This window comes from Oncorhynchus mykiss, chromosome 6, assembly GCF_057628025.1.
Source record: "Oncorhynchus mykiss isolate SJ-2025 chromosome 6, ASM5762802v1, whole genome shotgun sequence".
Lineage (NCBI taxonomy): Eukaryota > Metazoa > Chordata > Actinopteri > Salmoniformes > Salmonidae > Oncorhynchus > Oncorhynchus mykiss.
In genome coordinates, this window is record NC_143027.1 from 175,345 (window position 1) to 197,001 (window position 21,657).

A 21,657-nucleotide genomic window follows, 5' to 3' on the forward strand; every position below is an offset into this window, starting at 1 on the left:
ACCCTAACCCTGTCACTATAAAACCTAAACCTGTCACTATAACGATAACCCTGTCACTATAACCCTAACCCTGTCACTATAACAATAACTCTGTCACTATAACCCCTAACCCTGTCACTATAACCGTAACCCTGACACTATAAACCTAACGCTGTCACTAAAACCTAACCCTGTCACTATATCCCCAACCCTGTCACTATAACCCCTAACCCTGTCACTATAACCCTAACCCTGTCACTATAACCTAACCCTTTCACTATATCCCTAACCTTGTCACTATATCCCTAACCCTGTCACTATAACCCTAACCCTGTCACTATAACCCTGTCACTATAACCCTAACCCTGTCACTATAACCTAACCTTGTCACTATATCCCTAACCCTGTCACTATAACCCTAACCCTGTCACTATAACCCTAACCCTGTCACTATACACCTAACGCGGTCACTATAACCTAACCCTGTCACTATTTCCCTAACCCTGTCACTATAACCCTGTCACTATAACCCTAACCCTGTCACTATATCCCTAACCCTGTCACTATAACCCTAACCCTGTCACTATAACCCTGTCACTATAACCCTAACCCTGTCACTATAACCCTAACCCTAACCCTGTCACTATAACCCTAACCCTTTCACTATATCCCTAACCTTGTCACTATATCCCTAACCCTGTCACTATAACCCTAACCCTGTCACTATAACCCTGTCACTATAACCCTAACCCTGTCACTATAACCTAACCTTGTCACTATATCCCTAACCCTGTCACTATATCCCTAACCCTGTCACTATAACCCTAACCCTGTCACTATATCCCTAACCCTGTCACTATAACCCTAACCCTGTCACTATAACCCCTAACCCTGTCACTATATCCCTAACCCTGTCACTATAACCCTAACCCTTTCACTATAACCCTGTCACTATAACCCTAACCCTGTCACTACAACCCTAACCCTGTCACTATAACCCTAACCCTTTCACAATAACCCTGTCACTATAACCCTAACCCTGTCACTATAACCCTAACCCTCTCACTATATCCCTAACCTTGTCACTATATCCCTAAGCCTGTCACTATAACCCTAACCCTGTCACTATAACCCTGTCACTATAACCCTAACCCTGTCAATATAACCCTAACCCTGTCACTATAACCCTGTCACTATATCCCTAACCCTGTCACTATAACCCTAACCCTGTCACTATAACCCCTAACCCTGTCACTATATCCCTACCCCTGTCACTATAACCCTAACCCTGTCACTATAAAACCTAAACCTGTCACTATAACGATAACCCTGTCACTATAACCCTAACCCTGTCACTATAACAATAACTCTGTCACTATAACCCCTAACCCTGTCACTATAACCGTAACCCTGACACTATAAACCTAACGCTGTCACTAAAACCTAACCCTGTCACTATATCCCCAACCCTGTCACTATAACCCCTAACCCTGTCACTATAACCCTAACCCTGTCACTATAACCTAACCCTGTCACTATATCCCCAACCCTGTCACTATAACCCCTAATCCTGTCACTATAACCCTAACCCTGTCACTATAACCCTAACCCTGTCACTATACACCTAACATGGTCACTATAACCTAACACTGTCACTATTTCCCTAACCCTGTCACTATAACCCTGTCACTATAACCCTAACCCTGTCACTATATCCCTAACCCTGTCACTATAACCCTAACCCTGTCACTATAACCCTGTCACTATAACCCTAACCCTAACCCTGTCACTATAACCCTAACCCTAACCCTGTCACTATAACCCTATCCCTGTCACTATATCCCTAACCTTGTCACTATATCCCTAACCCTGTCACTATAACCCTAACCCTGTCACTATAACCCTGTCACTATAACCCTAACCCTGTCAATATAACCCTAACCCTGTCACTATAACCCTATCACTATAACCCAAACCCTGTCACTATAACCTAACCTTGTCACTATATCCCTAACCCTGTCACTATATCCCTAACCCTGTCACCATAACCCTAACCCTGTCACTATAACCCTAACCCTGTCACTATAACCCTAACCCTGTCACTATAACCCTAACCCTGTCACTATAACCATAACACTGTCACTATATCCCTAACCCTGTCACTGTAACCCTAACCCTGTCACTATAACCCTGTCACTATAACCCTAGCCCTGTCACTATGTCCCTAACCCTGTCACTATAACCATAACCCTGTCACTACAACCCTGTCACAAAAACCCTGACCCTAACCCTGTCACTATAACCCTAACCCTGTCATTATATCCCTAACCCTGTCACTATAACCCTAACCCTGTCAATATAACTCTGTCACTGTAACCCTAACCCTTTCACTATATCCCTAACCCTGTCACTATAACCCTAACCCTGTCACTATAACCCTGACCCTAACCCTGTCACTATAACCCTAACCCTGTCATTATATCCCTAACCCTGTCACTATAACCCTAACCCTGTCACTATAACTCTGTCACTGTAACCCTAACCCTTTCACTATATCCCTAACCCTGTCACTATAACCCTAACCCTGTCACTATAACCCTAACCCTAACTCTGTCACTATAACCCTAACCCTGTCACTATAACCCTATCCCTGTCACTATAACCCCTAACCCTGTCACTATATCCCTAACCCTGTCACTATAACCCTAACCCTGTCACTATAACCCTAACCCTGTCACTATAACCCTAACCCAGTCACTATAACCCTAACCCTGTCACTATAACCTAACCCTGTCACTATAACTCCCAACCCTGTCACTATAACCTAACCCTGTCACTATAACCCTAACCTTGTCACTATAACATTAACTCTGTCACTATAACCCCTAACCCTGTCACTATGACCCTAACCCTTTCACTATATCACCAACCCTGTCACTATAACCCCTAACCCTGTCACTATAACCCTAAACCTCTCACAATAAACCCTAACCCTGACACTATAACCCAACCCCTGTCACTATAACCCTAACCCTGTCACTATAACCCTAACCCTGTCACTATAACCCCTAACCCTGTCACTATATCCCTACCCCTGTCACTATAACCCTAACCCTGTCACTATAAAACCTAAACCTGTCACTATAACGATAACCCTGTCACTATAACCCTAACCCTGTCACTATAACAATAACTCTGTCACTATAACCCCTAACCCTGTCACTATAACCATAACCCTGTCACTATAACCCTAACCCTGTCAATATAACCCTAACCCTGTCACTATAACCCTGTCACTATATCCCTAACCCTGTCACTATAACCCTAACCCTGTCACTATAACCCCTAACCCTGTCACTATATCCCTACCCCTGTCACTATAACCCTAACCCTGTCACTATAAAACCTAAACCTGTCACTATAACCCTAACCCTGTCACTATAACAATAACTCTGTCACTATAACCCCTAACCCTGTCACTATAACCGTAACCCTGTCACTATAAACCTAACGCTGTCACTATAACCTAACCCTGTCACTATATCCCCAACCCTGTCACTATAACCCCTAACCCTGTCACTATAACCCTAACCCTGTCACTATAACCTAACCCTGTCACTATATCCCCAACCCTGTCACTATAACCCCTAATCCTGTCACTATAACCCTAACCCTGTCACTATAACCCTAACCCTGTCACTATACACCTAACATGGTCACTATAACCTAACACTGTCACTATTTCCCTAACCCTGTCACTATAACCCTGTCACTATAACCCTAACCCTGTCACTATATCCCTAACCCTGTCACTATAACCCTAACCCTGTCACTATAACCCTGTCACTATAACCCTAACCCTAACCCTGTCACTATAACCCTAACCCTAACCCTGTCACTATAACCCTATCCCTGTCACTATATCCCTAACCTTGTCACTATATCCCTAACCCTGTCACTATAGCCCTAACCCTGTCACTATAACCCTGTCACTATAACCGTAACCCTGTCAATATAACCCTAACCCTGTCACTATAACCCTATCACTATAACCCAAACCCTGTCACTATAACCTAACCTTGTCACTATATCCCTAACCCTGTCACTATATCCCTAACCCTGTCACCATAACCCTAACCCTGTCACTATAACCCTAACCCTGTCACTATAACCCTAACCCTGTCACTATAACCCTAACCCTGTCACTATAACCATAACACTGTCACTATATCCCTAACCCTGTCACTGTAACCCTAACCCTGTCACTATAACCCTGTCACTATAACCCTAGCCCTGTCACTATGTCCCTAACCCTGTCACTATAACCATAACCCTGTCACTACAACCCTGTCACAAAAACCCTGACCCTAACCCTGTCACTATAACCCTAACCCTGTCATTATATCCCTAACCCTGTCACTATAACCCTAACCCTGTCAATATAACTCTGTCACTGTAACCCTAACCCTTTCACTATATCCCTAACCCTGTCACTATAACCCTAACCCTGTCACTATAACCCTGACCCTAACCCTGTCACTATAACCCTAACCCTGTCATTATATCCCTAACCCTGTCACTATAACCCTAACCCTGTCACTATAACTCTGTCACTGTAACCCTAACCCTTTCACTATATCCCTAACCCTGTCACTATAACCCTAACCCTGTCACTATAACCCTAACCCTAACTCTGTCACTATAACCCTAACCCTGTCACTATAACCCTATCCCTGTCACTATAACCCCTAACCCTGTCACTATATCCCTAACCCTGTCACTATAACCCTAACCCTGTCACTATAACCCTAACCCTGTCACTATAACCCTAACCCAGTCACTATAACCCTAACCCTGTCACTATAACCTAACCCTGTCACTATAACTCCCAACCCTGTCACTATAACCTAACCCTGTCACTATAACCCTAACCTTGTCACTATAACATTAACTCTGTCACTATAACCCCTAACCCTGTCACTATAACCCTAACCCTTTCACTATATCACCAACCCTGTCACTATAACCCCTAACCCTGTCACTATAACCCTAAACCTCTCACAATAAACCCTAACCCTGACACTATAACCCAACCCCTGTCACTATAACCCTAACCCTGTCACTATAACCCTAACCCTGTCACTATAACCCCTAACCCTGTCACTATATCCCTAACCCTGTCACTATAACCCTAACCCTGTCACCATAGCCTAACCCTGTCACTATAACCCTAACCCTGTCACTATAACCCCAACCCTGTCACTGTATCCCTAACCCTGTCACTATAACCCTAACCCTGTCACTATAACCCTAACCCTGTCACTATAACCCTAACCCTGTCACTGTATCCCTAACCCTGTCACTATAACCCTAACCCTGTCACTATAACCCTAACCCTGTCACTATAACCGTAACACTGTCACTATATCCCTAAATCTGTCACTGTAACCCTAACCCTGTCACTATAAGACTGTCACTATAATCCAAACCCTGTCACTATAACCCTGTCACTATAACCCTAACCCTGTCACTATGTCCCTAACCCTGTCACTATAACCATAACCCTGTCACTACAACCCTGTCACAATAACCCTGACCCTAACCCTGTCACTATAACCCTAACCCTGTCATTATATCCCTAACCCTGTCACTATAACCCTAACCCTGTCACTATAACTCTGTTACTGTAACCCTAACCCTTTCACTATATCCCTAACCCTGTCACTATAACCCTAACCCTGTCACTATAACCCTAACCCTGTCACTATAACCCTATCCCTGTCACTATAACCCCTAACCCTGTCACTATATCCCTAACCCTGTCACTATAACCCTAACCCTGTCACTATAACCCTAACCCTGTAAATATAACCCTAACCCAGTCACTATAACCCTAACCCTGTCACTGTAACCTAACCCTGTCACTATATCCCTAACCCTGTCACTATAACCCTGTCACTATAACCCTAACCCTGTCACTATAACCCCCAACCCTGTCACTATAACCTAACCCTGTCACTATATCCCAAACCCTGTCACTATAACCCGAACTCTGTCACTATAACCCTAACCTTGTCACTATAACAATAACTCTGTCACTATAACCTAACCCTGTCACTATATCCCAAACCCTGTCACTATAACCCGAACTCTGTCACTATAACCCTAACCTTGTCACTATAACAATAACTCTTTCACTCTAACCCTTACCCTGTCACTATAACCCTAACCCTGTCACTATAACCCTATCCCTGTCACTATAACCCCTAACCCTGTCACTATATCCCTAACCCTGTCACTATAACCCTAACCCTGTCACTATAACCCTAACCCTGTAAATATAACCCTAACCCAGTCACTATAACCCTAACCCTGTCACTGTAACCTAACCCTGTCACTATATCCCTAACCCTGTCACTATAACCCTGTCACTATAACCCTAACCCTGTCACTATATCCCTAACCCAGTCACTATAACCCTTTCACTATATCCCTAACCCTGTCACTATAACCCTAACTCTGTCACTATAACCCCTAACCCTGTCACTATAACGTTAACTCTGTCACTATAACCTAACCCTGTCACTATATCCCAAACCCTGTCACTATAACCCGAACTCTGTCACTATAACCCTAACCTTGTCACTATAACAATAACTCTTTCACTCTAACCCTGACCCTGTCACTATAACCCTAACCCTGTCACTATAACCCTAACCCTGCCACTATATCCCTAACCCTGTCACTATAACCCTGTCACTATATCCCTAACCCTGTCACAATAACCCTAACCCTGTCACTATAACCCTAACCCTGTCACCATAACCCTAACCCTGTCACCATAACCCTAACCATGTCACTATAACCCTAACCCTGTCACTATAACCCTAACCCTGTCACTATAACCATAACCCTGTCACTATAACCCTAAACCTGTCACTATATCCAAAACCCTGTCACTATATCCCTAACCCTGTCACTATAACCCTAACCCTTTCACTATATCCCTAACCCTGTCCTTGTCCCTGTCACTATATCCCTAACCCTGTCACTATAACCCTGTCACTATATCCCTAACCCTGTCACAATAACCCTAACCCTTTCACTATAACCCTAACCCTGTCACTATAACCTTGTCACTATAACCCTAACCCTGTCACTATAACCCTGTCACTATATCCCAAACCCTGTCACTATCACCCTAACCCTGTCACTATAACCCTAAACCTGTCACTATAACCCTAACCCTGTCACTATAACCCTGTCACTATAACCCCTAACCCTGTCACTATATCCCTAACCCTGTCACTATAACCCTGTCACTATATCCCAAACCCTGTCACTATCACCCTAACCCTGTCACTATAACCCTAACCCTGTCACTATAACCCTAACCCTGTCACTATAACCCTGTCACTATATCCCAAACCCTGTCACTATCACCCTAACCCTGTCACTATAACCCTAAACCTGTCACTATAACCCTAACCCTGTCACTATAACCCTGTCAGTATAACCCCTAACCCTGTCACTATATCCCTAACCCTGTCACTATAACCCTGTCACTATATCCCAAACCCTGTCACTATCACCCTAACCCTGTCACTATAACCCTAACCCTGTCACTATAACCCTAACCCTGTCACTATAACCCTGTCACAATATCCCTAACCCTGTCACTACAACCCTGTCACTATATCCCTAACCATGTCACCATAACCCTAACCCTGTCACTATAACCCTAACCCTGTCACTATAACCTTAACCCTGTCACTATAACCCTAACCCTGTCACTATAACCCTAACCCTGTCACTATAACCCTGTCACTATATCCCAAACCCTGTCACTATAACCCTAACCCTGTCACTATAACCCTAACCCTGTCACTATAACCCTAACCCTGTCACTATAACCGTAACACTGTCACTATATCCCTAAATCTGTCACTGTAACCCTAACCCTGTCACTATAAGACTGTCACTATAATCCAAACCCTGTCACTATAACCCTGTCCCTATAACCCTAACCCTGTCACTATGTCCCTAACCCTGTCACTATAACCATAACCCTGTCACTACAACCCTGTCACAATAACCCTGACCCTAACCCTGTCACTATAACCCTAACCCTGTCATTATATCCCTAACCCTGTCACTATAACCCTAACCCTGTCACTATAACTCTGTTACTGTAACCCTAACCCTTTCACTATATCCCTAACCCTGTCACTATAACCCTAACCCTGTCACTATAACCCTAACCCTGTCACTATAACCCTATCCCTGTCACTATAACCCCTAACCCTGTCACTATATCCCTAACCCTGTCACTATAACCCTAACCCTGTCACTATAACCCTAACCCTGTAAATATAACCCTAACCCAGTCACTATAACCCTAACCCTGTCACTGTAACCTAACCCTGTCACTATATCCCTAACCCTGTCACTATAACCCTGTCACTATAACCCTAACCCTGTCACTATAACCCCCAACCCTGTCACTATAACCTAACCCTGTCACTATATCCCAAACCCTGTCACTATAACCCTGTCACTATAACCCTAACCCTGTCACTATAACCCTAACCCTGTCACTGTATCCCTAACCCTGTCACTATAACCCTAACCCTGTCACTATAACCCTAACCCTGTCACTATAACCGTAACACTGTCACTATATCCCTAAATCTGTCACTGTAACCCTAACCCTGTCACTATAAGACTGTCACTATAATCCAAACCCTGTCACTATAACCCTGTCACTATAACCCTAACCCTGTCACTATGTCCCTAACCCTGTCACTATAACCATAACCCTGTCACTACAACCCTGTCACAATAACCCTGACCCTAAACCTGTCACTATAACCCTAACCCTGTCATTATATCCCTAACCCTGTCACTATAACCCTAACCCTGTCACTATAACTCTGTTACTGTAACCCTAACCCTTTCACTATATCCCTAACCCTGTCACTATAACCCTAACCCTGTCACTATAACCCTAACCCTGTCACTATAACCCTATCCCTGTCACTATAACCCCTAACCCTGTCACTATATCCCTAACCCTGTCACTATAACCCTAACCCTGTCACTATAACCCTAACCCTGTAAATATAACCCTAACCCAGTCACTATAACCCTAACCCTGTCACTGTAACCTAACCCTGTCACTATATCCCTAACCCTGTCACTATAACCCTGTCACTATAACCCTAACCCTGTCACTATAACCCCCAACCCTGTCACTATAACCTAACCCTGTCACTATATCCCAAACCCTGTCACTATAACCCGAACTCTGTCACTATAACCCTAACCTTGTCACTATAACAATAACTCTGTCACTATAACCTAACCCTGTCACTATATCCCAAACCCTGTCACTATAACCCGAACTCTGTCACTATAACCCTAACCTTGTCACTATAACAATAACTCTTTCACTCTAACCCTGACCCTGTCACTATAACCCTAACCCTGTCACTATAACCCTATCCCTGTCACTATAACCCCTAACCCTGTCACTATATCCCTAACCCTGTCACTATAACCCTAACCCTGTCACTATAACCCTAACCCTGTAAATATAACCCTAACCCAGTCACTATAACCCTAACCCTGTCACTGTAACCTAACCCTGTCACTATATCCCTAACCCTGTCACTATAACCCTGTCACTATAACCCTAACCCTGTCACTATATCCCTAACCCAGTCACTATAACCCTTTCACTATATCCCTAACCCTGTCACTATAACCCTAACCCTGTCACTATAACCCCTAACCCTGTCACTATAACGTTAACTCTGTCACTATAACCTAACCCTGTCACTATATCCCAAACCCTGTCACTATAACCCGAACTCTGTCACTATAACCCTAACCTTGTCACTATAACAATAACTCTTTCACTCTAACCCTGACCCTGTCACTATAACCCTAACCCTGTCACTATAACCCTAACCCTGCCACTATATCCCTAACCCTGTCACTATAACCCTGTCACTATATCCCTAACCCTGTCACAATAACCCTAACCCTGTCACTATAACCCTAACCCTGTCACCATAACCCTAACCCTGTCACCATAACCCTAACCATGTCACTATAACCCTAACCCTGTCACTATAACCCTAACCCTGTCACTATAACCATAACCCTGTCACTATAACCCTAAACCTGTCACTATATCCAAAACCCTGTCACTATATCCCTAACCCTGTCACTAAAACCCTAACCCTTTCACTATATCCCTAACCCTGTCCTTGTCCCTGTCACTATATCCCTAACCCTGTCACTATAACCCTGTCACTATATCCCTAACCCTGTCACAATAACCCTAACCCTGTCACTATAACCCTAACCCTGTCACTATAACCTTGTCACTATAACCCTAACCCTGTCACTATAACCCTGTCACTATATCCCAAACCCTGTCACTATCACCCTAACCCTGTCACTATAACCCTAAACCTGTCACTATAACCCTAACCCTGTCACTATAACCCTGTCACTATAACCCCTAACCCTGTCACTATATCCCTAACCCTGTCACTATAACCCTGTCACTATATCCCAAACCCTGTACCGATCACCCTAACCCTGTCACTATAACCCTAACCCTGTCACTATAACCCTAACCCTGTCACTATAACCCTGTCACTATATCCCAAACCCTGTCACTATCACCCTAACCCTGTCACTATAACCCTAAACCTGTCACTATAACCCTAACCCTGTCACTATAACCCTGTCACTATAACCCCTAACCCTGTCACTATATCCCTAACCCTGTCACTATAACCCTGTCACTATATCCCAAACCCTGTCACTATCACCCTAACCCTGTCACTATAACCCTAACCCTGTCACTATAACCCTAACCCTGTCACTATAACCCTGTCACAATATCCCTAACCCTGTCACTACAACCCTGTCACTATATCCCTAACCATGTCACCATAACCCTAACCCTGTCACTATAACCCTAACCCTGTCACTATAACCTTAACCCTGTCACTATAACCCCAACCCTGTCACTATAACCCTAACCCTGTCACTATAACCCTGTCACTATATCCCAAACCCTGTCACTATAACCCTAACCCTGTCACTATAACCCTAACCCTGTCACTATAACCCTAACCCTGTCACTATAACCGTAACACTGTCACTATATCCCTAAATCTGTCACTGTAACCCTAACCCTGTCACTATAAGACTGTCACTATAATCCAAACCCTGTCACTATAACCCTGTCACTATAACCCTAACCCTGTCACTATGTCCCTAACCCTGTCACTATAACCATAACCCTGTCACTACAACCCTGTCACAATAACCCTGACCCTAACCCTGTCACTATAACCCTAACCCTGTCATTATATCCCTAACCCTGTCACTATAACCCTAACCCTGTCACTATAACTCTGTTACTGTAACCCTAACCCTTTCACTATATCCCTAACCCTGTCACTATAACCCTAACCCTGTCACTATAACCCTAACCCTGTCACTATAACCCTATCCCTGTCACTATAACCCCTAACCCTGTCACTATATCCCTAACCCTGTCACTATAACCCTAACCCTGTCACTATAACCCTAACCCTGTAAATATAACCCTAACCCAGTCACTATAACCCTAACCCTGTCACTGTAACCTAACCCTGTCACTATATCCCTAACCCTGTCACTATAACCCTGTCACTATAACCCTAACCCTGTCACTATAACCCCCAACCCTGTCACTATAACCTAACCCTGTCACTATATCCCAAACCCTGTCACTATAACCCTGTCACTATAACCCTAACCCTGTCACTATAACCCTAACCCTGTCACTGTATCCCTAACCCTGTCACTATAACCCTAACCCTGTCACTATAACCCTAACCCTGTCACTTTAACCGTAACACTGTCACTATATCCCTAAATCTGTCACTGTAACCCTAACCCTGTCACTATAAGACTGTCACTATAATCCAAACCCTGTCACTATAACCCTGTCACTATAACCCTAACCCTGTCACTATGTCCCTAACCCTGTCACTATAACCATAACCCTGTCACTACAACCCTGTCACAATAACCCTGACCCTAACCCTGTCACTATAACCCTAACCCTGTCATTATATCCCTAACCCTGTCACTATAACCCTAACCCTGTCACTATAACTCTGTTACTGTAACCCTAACCCTTTCACTATATCCCTAACCCTGTCACTATAACCCTAACCCTGTCACTATAACCCTAACCCTGTCACTATAACCCTATCCCTGTCACTATAACCCCTAACCCTGTCACTATATCCCTAACCCTGTCACTATAACCCTAACCCTGTCACTATAACCCTAACCCTGTAAATATAACCCTAACCCAGTCACTATAACCCTAACCCTGTCACTGTAACCTAACCCTGTCACTATATCCCTAACCCTGTCACTATAACCCTGTCACTATAACCCTAACCCTGTCACTATAACCCCCAACCCTGTCACTATAACCTAACCCTGTCACTATATCCCAAACCCTGTCACTATAACCCGAACTCTGTCACTATAACCCTAACCTTGTCACTATAACAATAACTCTGTCACTATAACCTAACCCTGTCACTATATCCCAAACCCTGTCACTATAACCCGAACTCTGTCACTATAACCCTAACCTTGTCACTATAACAATAACTCTTTCACTCTAACCCTGACCCTGTCACTATAACCCTAACCCTGTCACTATAACCCTATCCCTGTCACTATAACCCCTAACCCTGTCACTATAACCCTAACCCTGTCACTATAACCCTAACCCTGTCACTATAACCCTAACCCTGTAAATATAACCCTAACCCAGTCACTATAACCCTAACCCTGTCACTGTAACCTAACCCTGTCACTATATCCCTAACCCTGTCACTATAACCCTGTCACTATAACCCTAACCCTGTCACTATATCCCTAACCCAGTCACTATAACCCTTTCACTATATCCCTATCCCTGTCACTATAACCCTAACCCTGTCACTATAACCCCTAACCCTGTCACTATAACGTTAACTCTGTCACTATAACCTAACCCTGTCACTATATCCCAAACCCTGTCACTATAACCCGAACTCTGTCACTATAACCCTAACCTTGTCACTATAACAATAACTCTTTCACTCTAACCCTGACCCTGTCACTATAACCCTAACCCTGTCACTATAACCCTAACCCTGCCACTATATCCCTAACCCTGTCACTATAACCCTGTCACTATATCCCTAACCCTGTCACAATAACCCTAACCCTGTCACTATAACCCTAACCCTGTCACCATAACCCTAACCCTGTCACCATAACCCTAACCATGTCACTATAACCCTAACCCTGTCACTATAACCCTAACCCTGTCACTATAACCATAACCCTGTCACTATAACCCTAAACCTGTCACTATATCCAAAACCCTGTCACTATATCCCTAACCCTGTCACTATAACCCTAACCCTTTCACTATATCCCTAACCCTGTCCTTGTCCCTGTCACTATATCCCTAACCCTGTCACTATAACCCTGTCACTATATCCCTAACCCTGTCACAATAACCCTAACCCTGTCACTATAACCCTAACCCTGTCACTATAACCTTGTCACTATAACCCTAACCCTGTCACTATAACCCTGTCACTATATCCCAAACCCTGTCACTATCACCCTAACCCTGTCACTATAACCCTAAACCTGTCACTATAACCCTAACCCTGTCACTATAACCCTGTCACTATAACCCCTAACCCTGTCACTATATCCCTAACCCTGTCACTATAACCCTGTCACTATATCCCAAACCCTGTCACTATCACCCTAACCCTGTCACTATAACCCTAACCCTGTCACTATAACCCTAACCCTGTCACTATAACCCTGTCACTATATCCCAAACCCTGTCACTATCACCCTAACCCTGTCACTATAACCCTAAACCTGTCACTATAACCCTAACCCTGTCACTATAACCCTGTCACTATAACCCCTAACCCTGTCACTATATCCCTAACCCTGTCACTATAACCCTGTCACTATATCCCAAACCCTGTCACTATCACCCTAACCCTGTCACTATAACCCTAACCCTGTCACTATAACCCTAACCCTGTCACTATAACCCTGTCACAATATCCCTAACCCTGTCACTACAACCCTGTCACTATATCCCTAACCATGTCACCATAACCCTAACCCTGTCACTATAACCCTAACCCTGTCACTATAACCTTAACCCTGTCACTATAACCCTAACCCTGTCACTATAACCCTAACCCTGTCACTATAACCCTGTCACTATATCCCAAACCCTGTCACTATAACCCTAACCCTGTCACTATAACCCTAACCCTGTCACTATAACACTAACCCTGTCACTATAACCGTAACACTGTCACTATATCCCTAAATCTGTCACTGTAACCCTAACCCTGTCACTATAAGACTGTCACTATAATCCAAACCCTGTCACTATAACCCTGTCACTATAACCCTAACCCTGTCACTATGTCCCTAACCCTGTCACTATAACCATAACCCTGTCACTACAACCCTGTCACAATAACCCTGACCCTAACCCTGTCACTATAACCCTAACCCTGTCATTATATCCCTAACCCTGTCACTATAACCCTAACCCTGTCACTATAACTCTGTTACTGTAACCCTAACCCTTTCACTATATCCCTAACCCTGTCACTATAACCCTAACCCTGTCACTATAACCCTAACCCTGTCACTATAACCCTATCCCTGTCACTATAACCCCTAACCCTGTCACTATATCCCTAACCCTGTCACTATAACCCTAACCCTGTCACTATAACCCTAACCCTGTAAATATAACCCTAACCCAGTCACTATAACCCTAACCCTGTCACTATAACCCTAACCCTGTCACTATAACCCTATCCCTGTCACTATAACCCCTAACCCTGTCACTATATCCCTAACCCTGTCACTATAACCCTAACCCTGTCACTATAACCCTAACCCTGTAAATATAACCCTAACCCAGTCACTATAACCCTAACCCTGTCACTGTAACCTAACCCTGTCACTATATCCCTAACCCTGTCACTATAACCCTGTCACTATAACCCTAACCCTGTCACTATAACCCCCAACCCTGTCACTATAACCTAACCCTGTCACTATATCCCAAACCCTGTCACTATAACCCGAACTCTGTCACTATAACCCTAACCTTGTCACTATAACAATAACTCTGTCACTATAACCTAACCCTGTCACTATATCCCAAACCCTGTCACTATAACCCGAACTCTGTCACTATAACCCTAACCTTGTCACTATAACAATAACTCTTTCACTCTAACCCTGACCCTGTCACTATAACCCTAACCCTGTCACTATAACCCTATCCCTGTCACTATAACCCCTAACCCTGTCACTATATCCCTAACCCTGTCACTATAACCCTAACCCTGTCACTATAACCCTAACCCTGTAAATATAACCCTAACCCAGTCACTATAACCCTAACCCTGTCACTGTAACCTAACCCTGTCACTATATCCCTAACCCTGTCACTATAACCCTGTCACTATAACCCTAACCCTGTCACTATATCCCTAACCCAGTCACTATAACCCTTTCACTATATCCCTAACCCTGTCACTATAACCCTAACCCTGTCACTATAACCCCTAACCCTGTCACTATAACGTTAACTCTGTCACTATAACCTAACCCTGTCACTATATCCCAAACCCTGTCACTATAACCCGAACTCTGTCACTATAACCCTAACCTTGTCACTATAACAATAACTCTTTCACTCTAACCCTGACCCTGTCACTATAACCCTAACCCTGTCACTATAACCCTAACCCTGCCACTATATCCCTAACCCTGTCACTATAACCCTGTCACTATATCCCTAACCCTGTCACAATAACCCTAACCCTGTCACTATAACCCTAACCCTGTCACCATAACCCTAACCCTGTCACCATAACCCTAACCATGTCACTATAACCCTAACCCTGTCACTATAACCCTAACCCTGTCACTATAACCATAACCCTGTCACTATAACCCTAAACCTGTCACTATATCCAAAACCCTGTCACTATATCCCTAACCCTGTCACTATAACCCTAACCCTTTCACTATATCCCTAACCCTGTCCTTGTCCCTGTCACTATATCCCTAACCCTGTCACTATAACCCTGTCACTATATCCCTAACCCTGTCACAATAACCCTAACCCTGTCACTATAACCCTAACCCTGTCACTATAACCTTGTCACTATAACCCTAACCCTGTCACTATAACCCTGTCACTATATCCCAAACCCTGTCACTATCACCCTAACCCTGTCACTATAACCCTAAACCTGTCACTATAACCCTAACCCTGTCACTATAACCCTGTCACTATAACCCCTAACCCTGTCACTATATCCCTAACCCTGTCACTATAACCCTGTCACTATATCCCAAACCCTGTCACTATCACCCTAACCCTGTCACTATAACCCTAACCCTGTCACTATAACCCTAACCCTGTCACTATAACCCTGTCACTATATCCCAAACCCTGTCACTATCACCCTAACCCTGTCACTATAACCCTAAACCTGTCACTATAACCCTAACCCTGTCACTATAACCCTGTCACTATAACCCCTAACCCTGTCACTATATCCCTAACCCTGTCACTATAACCCTGTCACTAAATCCCAAACCCTGTCACTATCACCCTAACCCTGTCACTATAACCCTAACCCTGTCACTATAACCCTAACCCTGTCACTATAACCCTGTCACAATATCCCTAACCCTGTCACTACAACCCTGTCACTATATCCCTAACCATGTCACCATAACCCTAACCCTGTCACTATAACCCTAACCCTGTCACTATAACCTTAACCCTGTCACTATAACCCTAACCCTGTCACTATAACCCTAACCCTGTCACTATAACCCTGTCACTATATCCCAAACCCTGTCACTATAACCCTAACCCTGTCACTATAACCCTAACCCTGTCACTATAACCCTAACCCTGTCACTATAACCGTAACACTGTCACTATATCCCTAAATCTGTCACTGTAACCCTAACCCTGTCACTATAAGACTGTCACTATAATCCAAACCCTGTCACTATAACCCTGTCACTATAACCCTAACCCTGTCACTATGTCCCTAACCCTGTCACTATAACCATAACCCTGTCACTACAACCCTGTCACAATAACCCTGACCCTAACCCTGTCACTATAACCCTAACCCTGTCATTATATCCCTAACCCTGTCACTATAACCCTAACCCTGCCACTATATCCCTAACCCTGTCACTATAACCCTGTCACTATATCCCTAACCCTGTCACTATAACCCTAACCCTGTCACTATAACCCTAACCCTGTCACCATAACCCTAACCCTGTCACCATAACCCTAACCCTGTCACTATAACCCTAACCCTGTCACTATAACCCTAACCCTGTCACTATAACCATAACCCTGTCACTATAACCCTAAACCTGTCACTATATCCAAAACCCTGTCACTATATCCCTAACCCTGTCACTATAACCCTAACCCTTTCACTATATCCCTAACCCTGTCCTTGTACCTGTCACTATATCCCTAACCCTGTCACTATAACCCTGTCACTATATCCCTAACCCTGTCACAATAACCCTAACCCTGTCACTATAACCCTAACCCTGTCACTATAACCTTGTCACTATAACCCTAACCCTGTCACTATAACCCTGTCACTATATCCCAAACCCTGTCACTATCACCCTAACCCTGTCACAATAACCCTAAACCTGTCACTATAACCCTAACCCAGTCACTATAACCCTGTCACTATAACCCCTAACCCTGTCACTATATCCCTAACCCTGTCACTATAATCCTGTCACTATATCCCAAACCCTGTCACTATAACCCTAACCCTGTCACTATAACCCTGTCACTATATCCCAAACCCTGTCACTATAACCCTAACCCTGTCACTATAAACCTAACCCTGTCACTTTAACCCTAACCCTGTCACTATAACCATAACCCTGTCACTACAACCCTGTCACAATAACCCTGACCCTAACCCTGTCACTATAACCCTAACCCTGTCATTATATCCCTAACCCTGTCACTATAACCCTAACCCTGTCACTATAACTCTGTTACTGTAACCCTAACCCTTTCACTATAACCCTAACCCTGTCACTATAACCCTAACCCTGTCACTATAACCCTGTCACTATATCCCAAACCCTGTCACTATAACCCTAACCCTGTCACTATAAACCTAACCCTGTCACTTTAACCCTAACCCTGTCACTATAACCATAACCCTGTCACTATAACCCTAAACCTGTCACTATATCCAAATCCCTGTCACTATAACCCTAACCCTGTCACTATAACCCTAACCCTGTCACTATATCCCTAACCCTGTCCTTGTCCCTGTCACTATATCCCTAACCCTGTCACTATAACCCTGTCACTATATCCCTAACCCTGTCACTATAACCCTATCACTATATCTCTAACCCTGTCACTATAACCCTGTCACTATATCCCTAACCCTGTCACTATATCCCTAACCCTGTCACTATATCCCTAATCCTGTCACTATAACCCTAACCCTGTCACTATAACCCTAACCCTGTCACTATAACCCTAACCCTGTCACTATAACCCTAACCCTTTCACTATAACACTGTCACTATATCCCTAACCCTGTCATTATAACCCTGTCACCATATCCGTAACCCTGTCACTATAACCTTAACCCTTTCACTATAACCCTGTCACTATATCCCTAACCCTGTCACTATAACCCTAACCCTGTCACTATATCCCTAACCCTGTCACTATATCCCTAACCCTGTCACTATATCCCTAACCCTGTCACTATAACCCTAACCCTGTCACTATAACCCTAACCTTGTCACTATAACCCTATCCCTGTCACTATAACCCCTAACCCTGTCACTATATCCCTAACCCTGTCACTATAACCCTAACCCTGTCACTATAACCCTAACCCACTCACTATAACCTTAACCCTGTCACAATAACCTAACCCTGTCACTATATCCCTAACGCTGTCACTATAATTCTAACCCTGTCACTATAACCCTAACCCTGTCACTATAACCCTGTCACTATATCCCAAACCCTGTCAATATAACCCTAACCCTGCCACTATATCCTAACCTTGTCACTATAACCCTAACCCTGTCACTATAACCCTAACCCAGTCATTATAACCCTAACCCTGCCACTATAACACAACCCTGTCACTCTATCCCTAACCCTGTCACTATAACCCTAACCCTGTCACTATAACCCTAACCCTGTCACTATAACCTAACCCTGTCACTATATCCCCAACCCTGTCACTATAACCCCTAACCCTGTCACTATAACCCTAACCCTGTCACTATAACCCTAACCCTGTCACTATAAACCTTATGCTGTCACTATAACCTAACCCTGTCACTATATCCCCAACCCTGTCACTAAAACCCCTAACCCTGTCACTATAACCCTAACCCTGTCACTATAACCCTAACCCTGTCACTATAACCCTAACCCTGTCACGATATCCCTAACCCTGTCAACATATCCCTAACCCTGTCACTATGTCCCTAACCCTGTCACTATAACCCTAACCCTGTCACTATAACCCTAACCCTGTCACTATATCCTTAACACTGTCACTATAACCCTAACCCTGTCACTATAACCCTAACCCTGTCACTATATCCCTAACACTGTCACTATATCCCTAACCCTGTCACTATAACCCTAACACTGTCTCTATAACCCTGTCACTATATCCCTGTCACTGTCACTATAACCCTGTCAATATAACCCTAACCCTGTCACTATATCCCAAACCCTGTCACTATAAACCTAACCTTGTCCCGCCCCCCTAGCTGGATTACCCATATTAGAGTACCTGCCTAGTAGCTCTCCTACCCTGGATTACCCATTCTATCCTATCCTGGATTAGCTACGTCACTGTGTCACTATCTGCCTGATGGCTAACTATCTGCCGCTAGCCAGTTTACACTGGATACCGTCTGTTGGTAGCTAGCCTACACTGGATACTATTTACCTGGTAGCTAGCCTACACTGGATACTATTTACCTGGTAGCTAGCCTACACTTTATACCATCTGACAACGTAGCTAGACTACACTGTGTATTATCTGCAGGTAGCTAGCTGACACTAAATACTATCTGCTGGTAGTTAGCTTACACCATAACTTGCCTACACTGGATACCTTGAAGAACAGGAGCTTCATCAGCCTGGATCCTGCTGTAGCTAGCTGCCTTGCTGGCCAGGATCCTGGAGAGAGAAGACCACCTGTAGATGGGCCTGGTGGCAGAAGAGGAACTGTAGATGAGTGTTTAATGATTTAAGAATGAGTGGGTCCAGCACCACCCGGCTCAGCCCCAACACACTGCAGGTGAACGAGCCCAAGCGCTATGGCTCCACGTTGTCTCTGGAAGAGAAGTGTGAACAGTCTTTCTTCCTCTTCTACTATTACAGGATGGAGGACGAGGCCGTGCTGGACCGAGGCGCCTCCTTCCTCAAACACGTCTGTGATGAAGAGGAGGTAGAAGGTAAGACAATCAATCCATTCATCACATGCTGTTATTCCAACCGAAACATGCATTACAGTAACCCAAAGAGCAACAGTAACTTTACAGTAACCCAGCCTAGACCCCCAAAGAGCAACAGTAACTTTACAGTAACCCAGCCTAGACCCCCAAAGAGCAACAGTAACTTTACAGTAACCCAGCCTAGACCCCCAAAGAGCAACAGTAACTTTACAGTAACCCAGCCTAGACCCCCAAAGAGCAACAGAACTTTACAGTAACCCAGCCTAGACCCCCAAAGAGCAACATTAACTTTACAGTAACCCAGCCTAGACCCCCAAAGAGCAACAGTAACTTTACAGTAACCCAGCCTAGACCCCCAAAGAGCAACAGTAACTTTACAGTAACCCAGGCTAGACCCCCAAAGAGCAACAGTAAATTCACAGTAAACCAACCTAGACCCTCCAAAAGAAATAGTAACTTTACAATAACCCAGCCTAGACCAACCAATAACAACAATAACTACTGTATGATCAGCCAAATTGTTAGGATTTGTCTTAGCCAATATTCTCACAGTTAGGGTAAGGGTTTTACTTAGACCTGTCTCATAGTTAGGATAAGGGTTTGTCTCAGCCAAATGGATAAGGTTTGTCTCTGCCAATTTTCTCTTAGTTAGGGTAAGGGCTATTAGTCTCAGCCAAATGGATAGGGCCTGTCTTAGACAATAGTATTATTGTTAGGGTAAGGGTTTGTCTCAGCCAATACTCTCATAGTTAGGGTAGGGGTTTGTCTCAGGCAAAAAAATCTAATAGTTAGGGTAAGGGTTTGTCTTAGCCAATAGTCTCATAGTTAGGGTAAGGGTTTGTCTCAGCCAAACAGATAGGGCTAGTGTAAGGGATTGTCTCAGCCAATAGTCTCATAGTTAGGGTCAGGGTTTGTCTCAGCCAAATAGATAGGGTTTGTCTTATCGAATATTCTTATTGTTAGGGTAAGGGTATGTCTCAGCCAATACTCTCATAGTTAGGGTAGGGG

At 44.1% G+C, this 21,657-nt stretch overlaps 1 protein-coding gene across 8 annotated transcripts in view; it reads left to right on the top strand.

The window, feature by feature from the left end:
- Positions 1-21,657, top strand: part of LOC110525129 (electrogenic sodium bicarbonate cotransporter 1) — a 375,195-nt gene that overhangs the window by 75,306 nt on the left and 278,232 nt on the right. For 5 of the 8 annotated variants that reach the window (XM_036979185.2, XM_036979183.2, XM_036979188.2 and 2 more), the window contains exon 1: positions 19,647-20,649. In XM_036979185.2, coding sequence (XP_036835080.1) covers positions 20,448-20,649 — 202 coding nt within the window. In that variant the 5' untranslated portion in view covers positions 19,647-20,447. Of the gene's footprint in view, positions 1-19,646; positions 20,650-21,657 lie in introns of those variants that run through there. The other 3 variants (XM_036979187.2, XM_090239263.1, XM_090239262.1) reach the window with 1 other exon arrangement.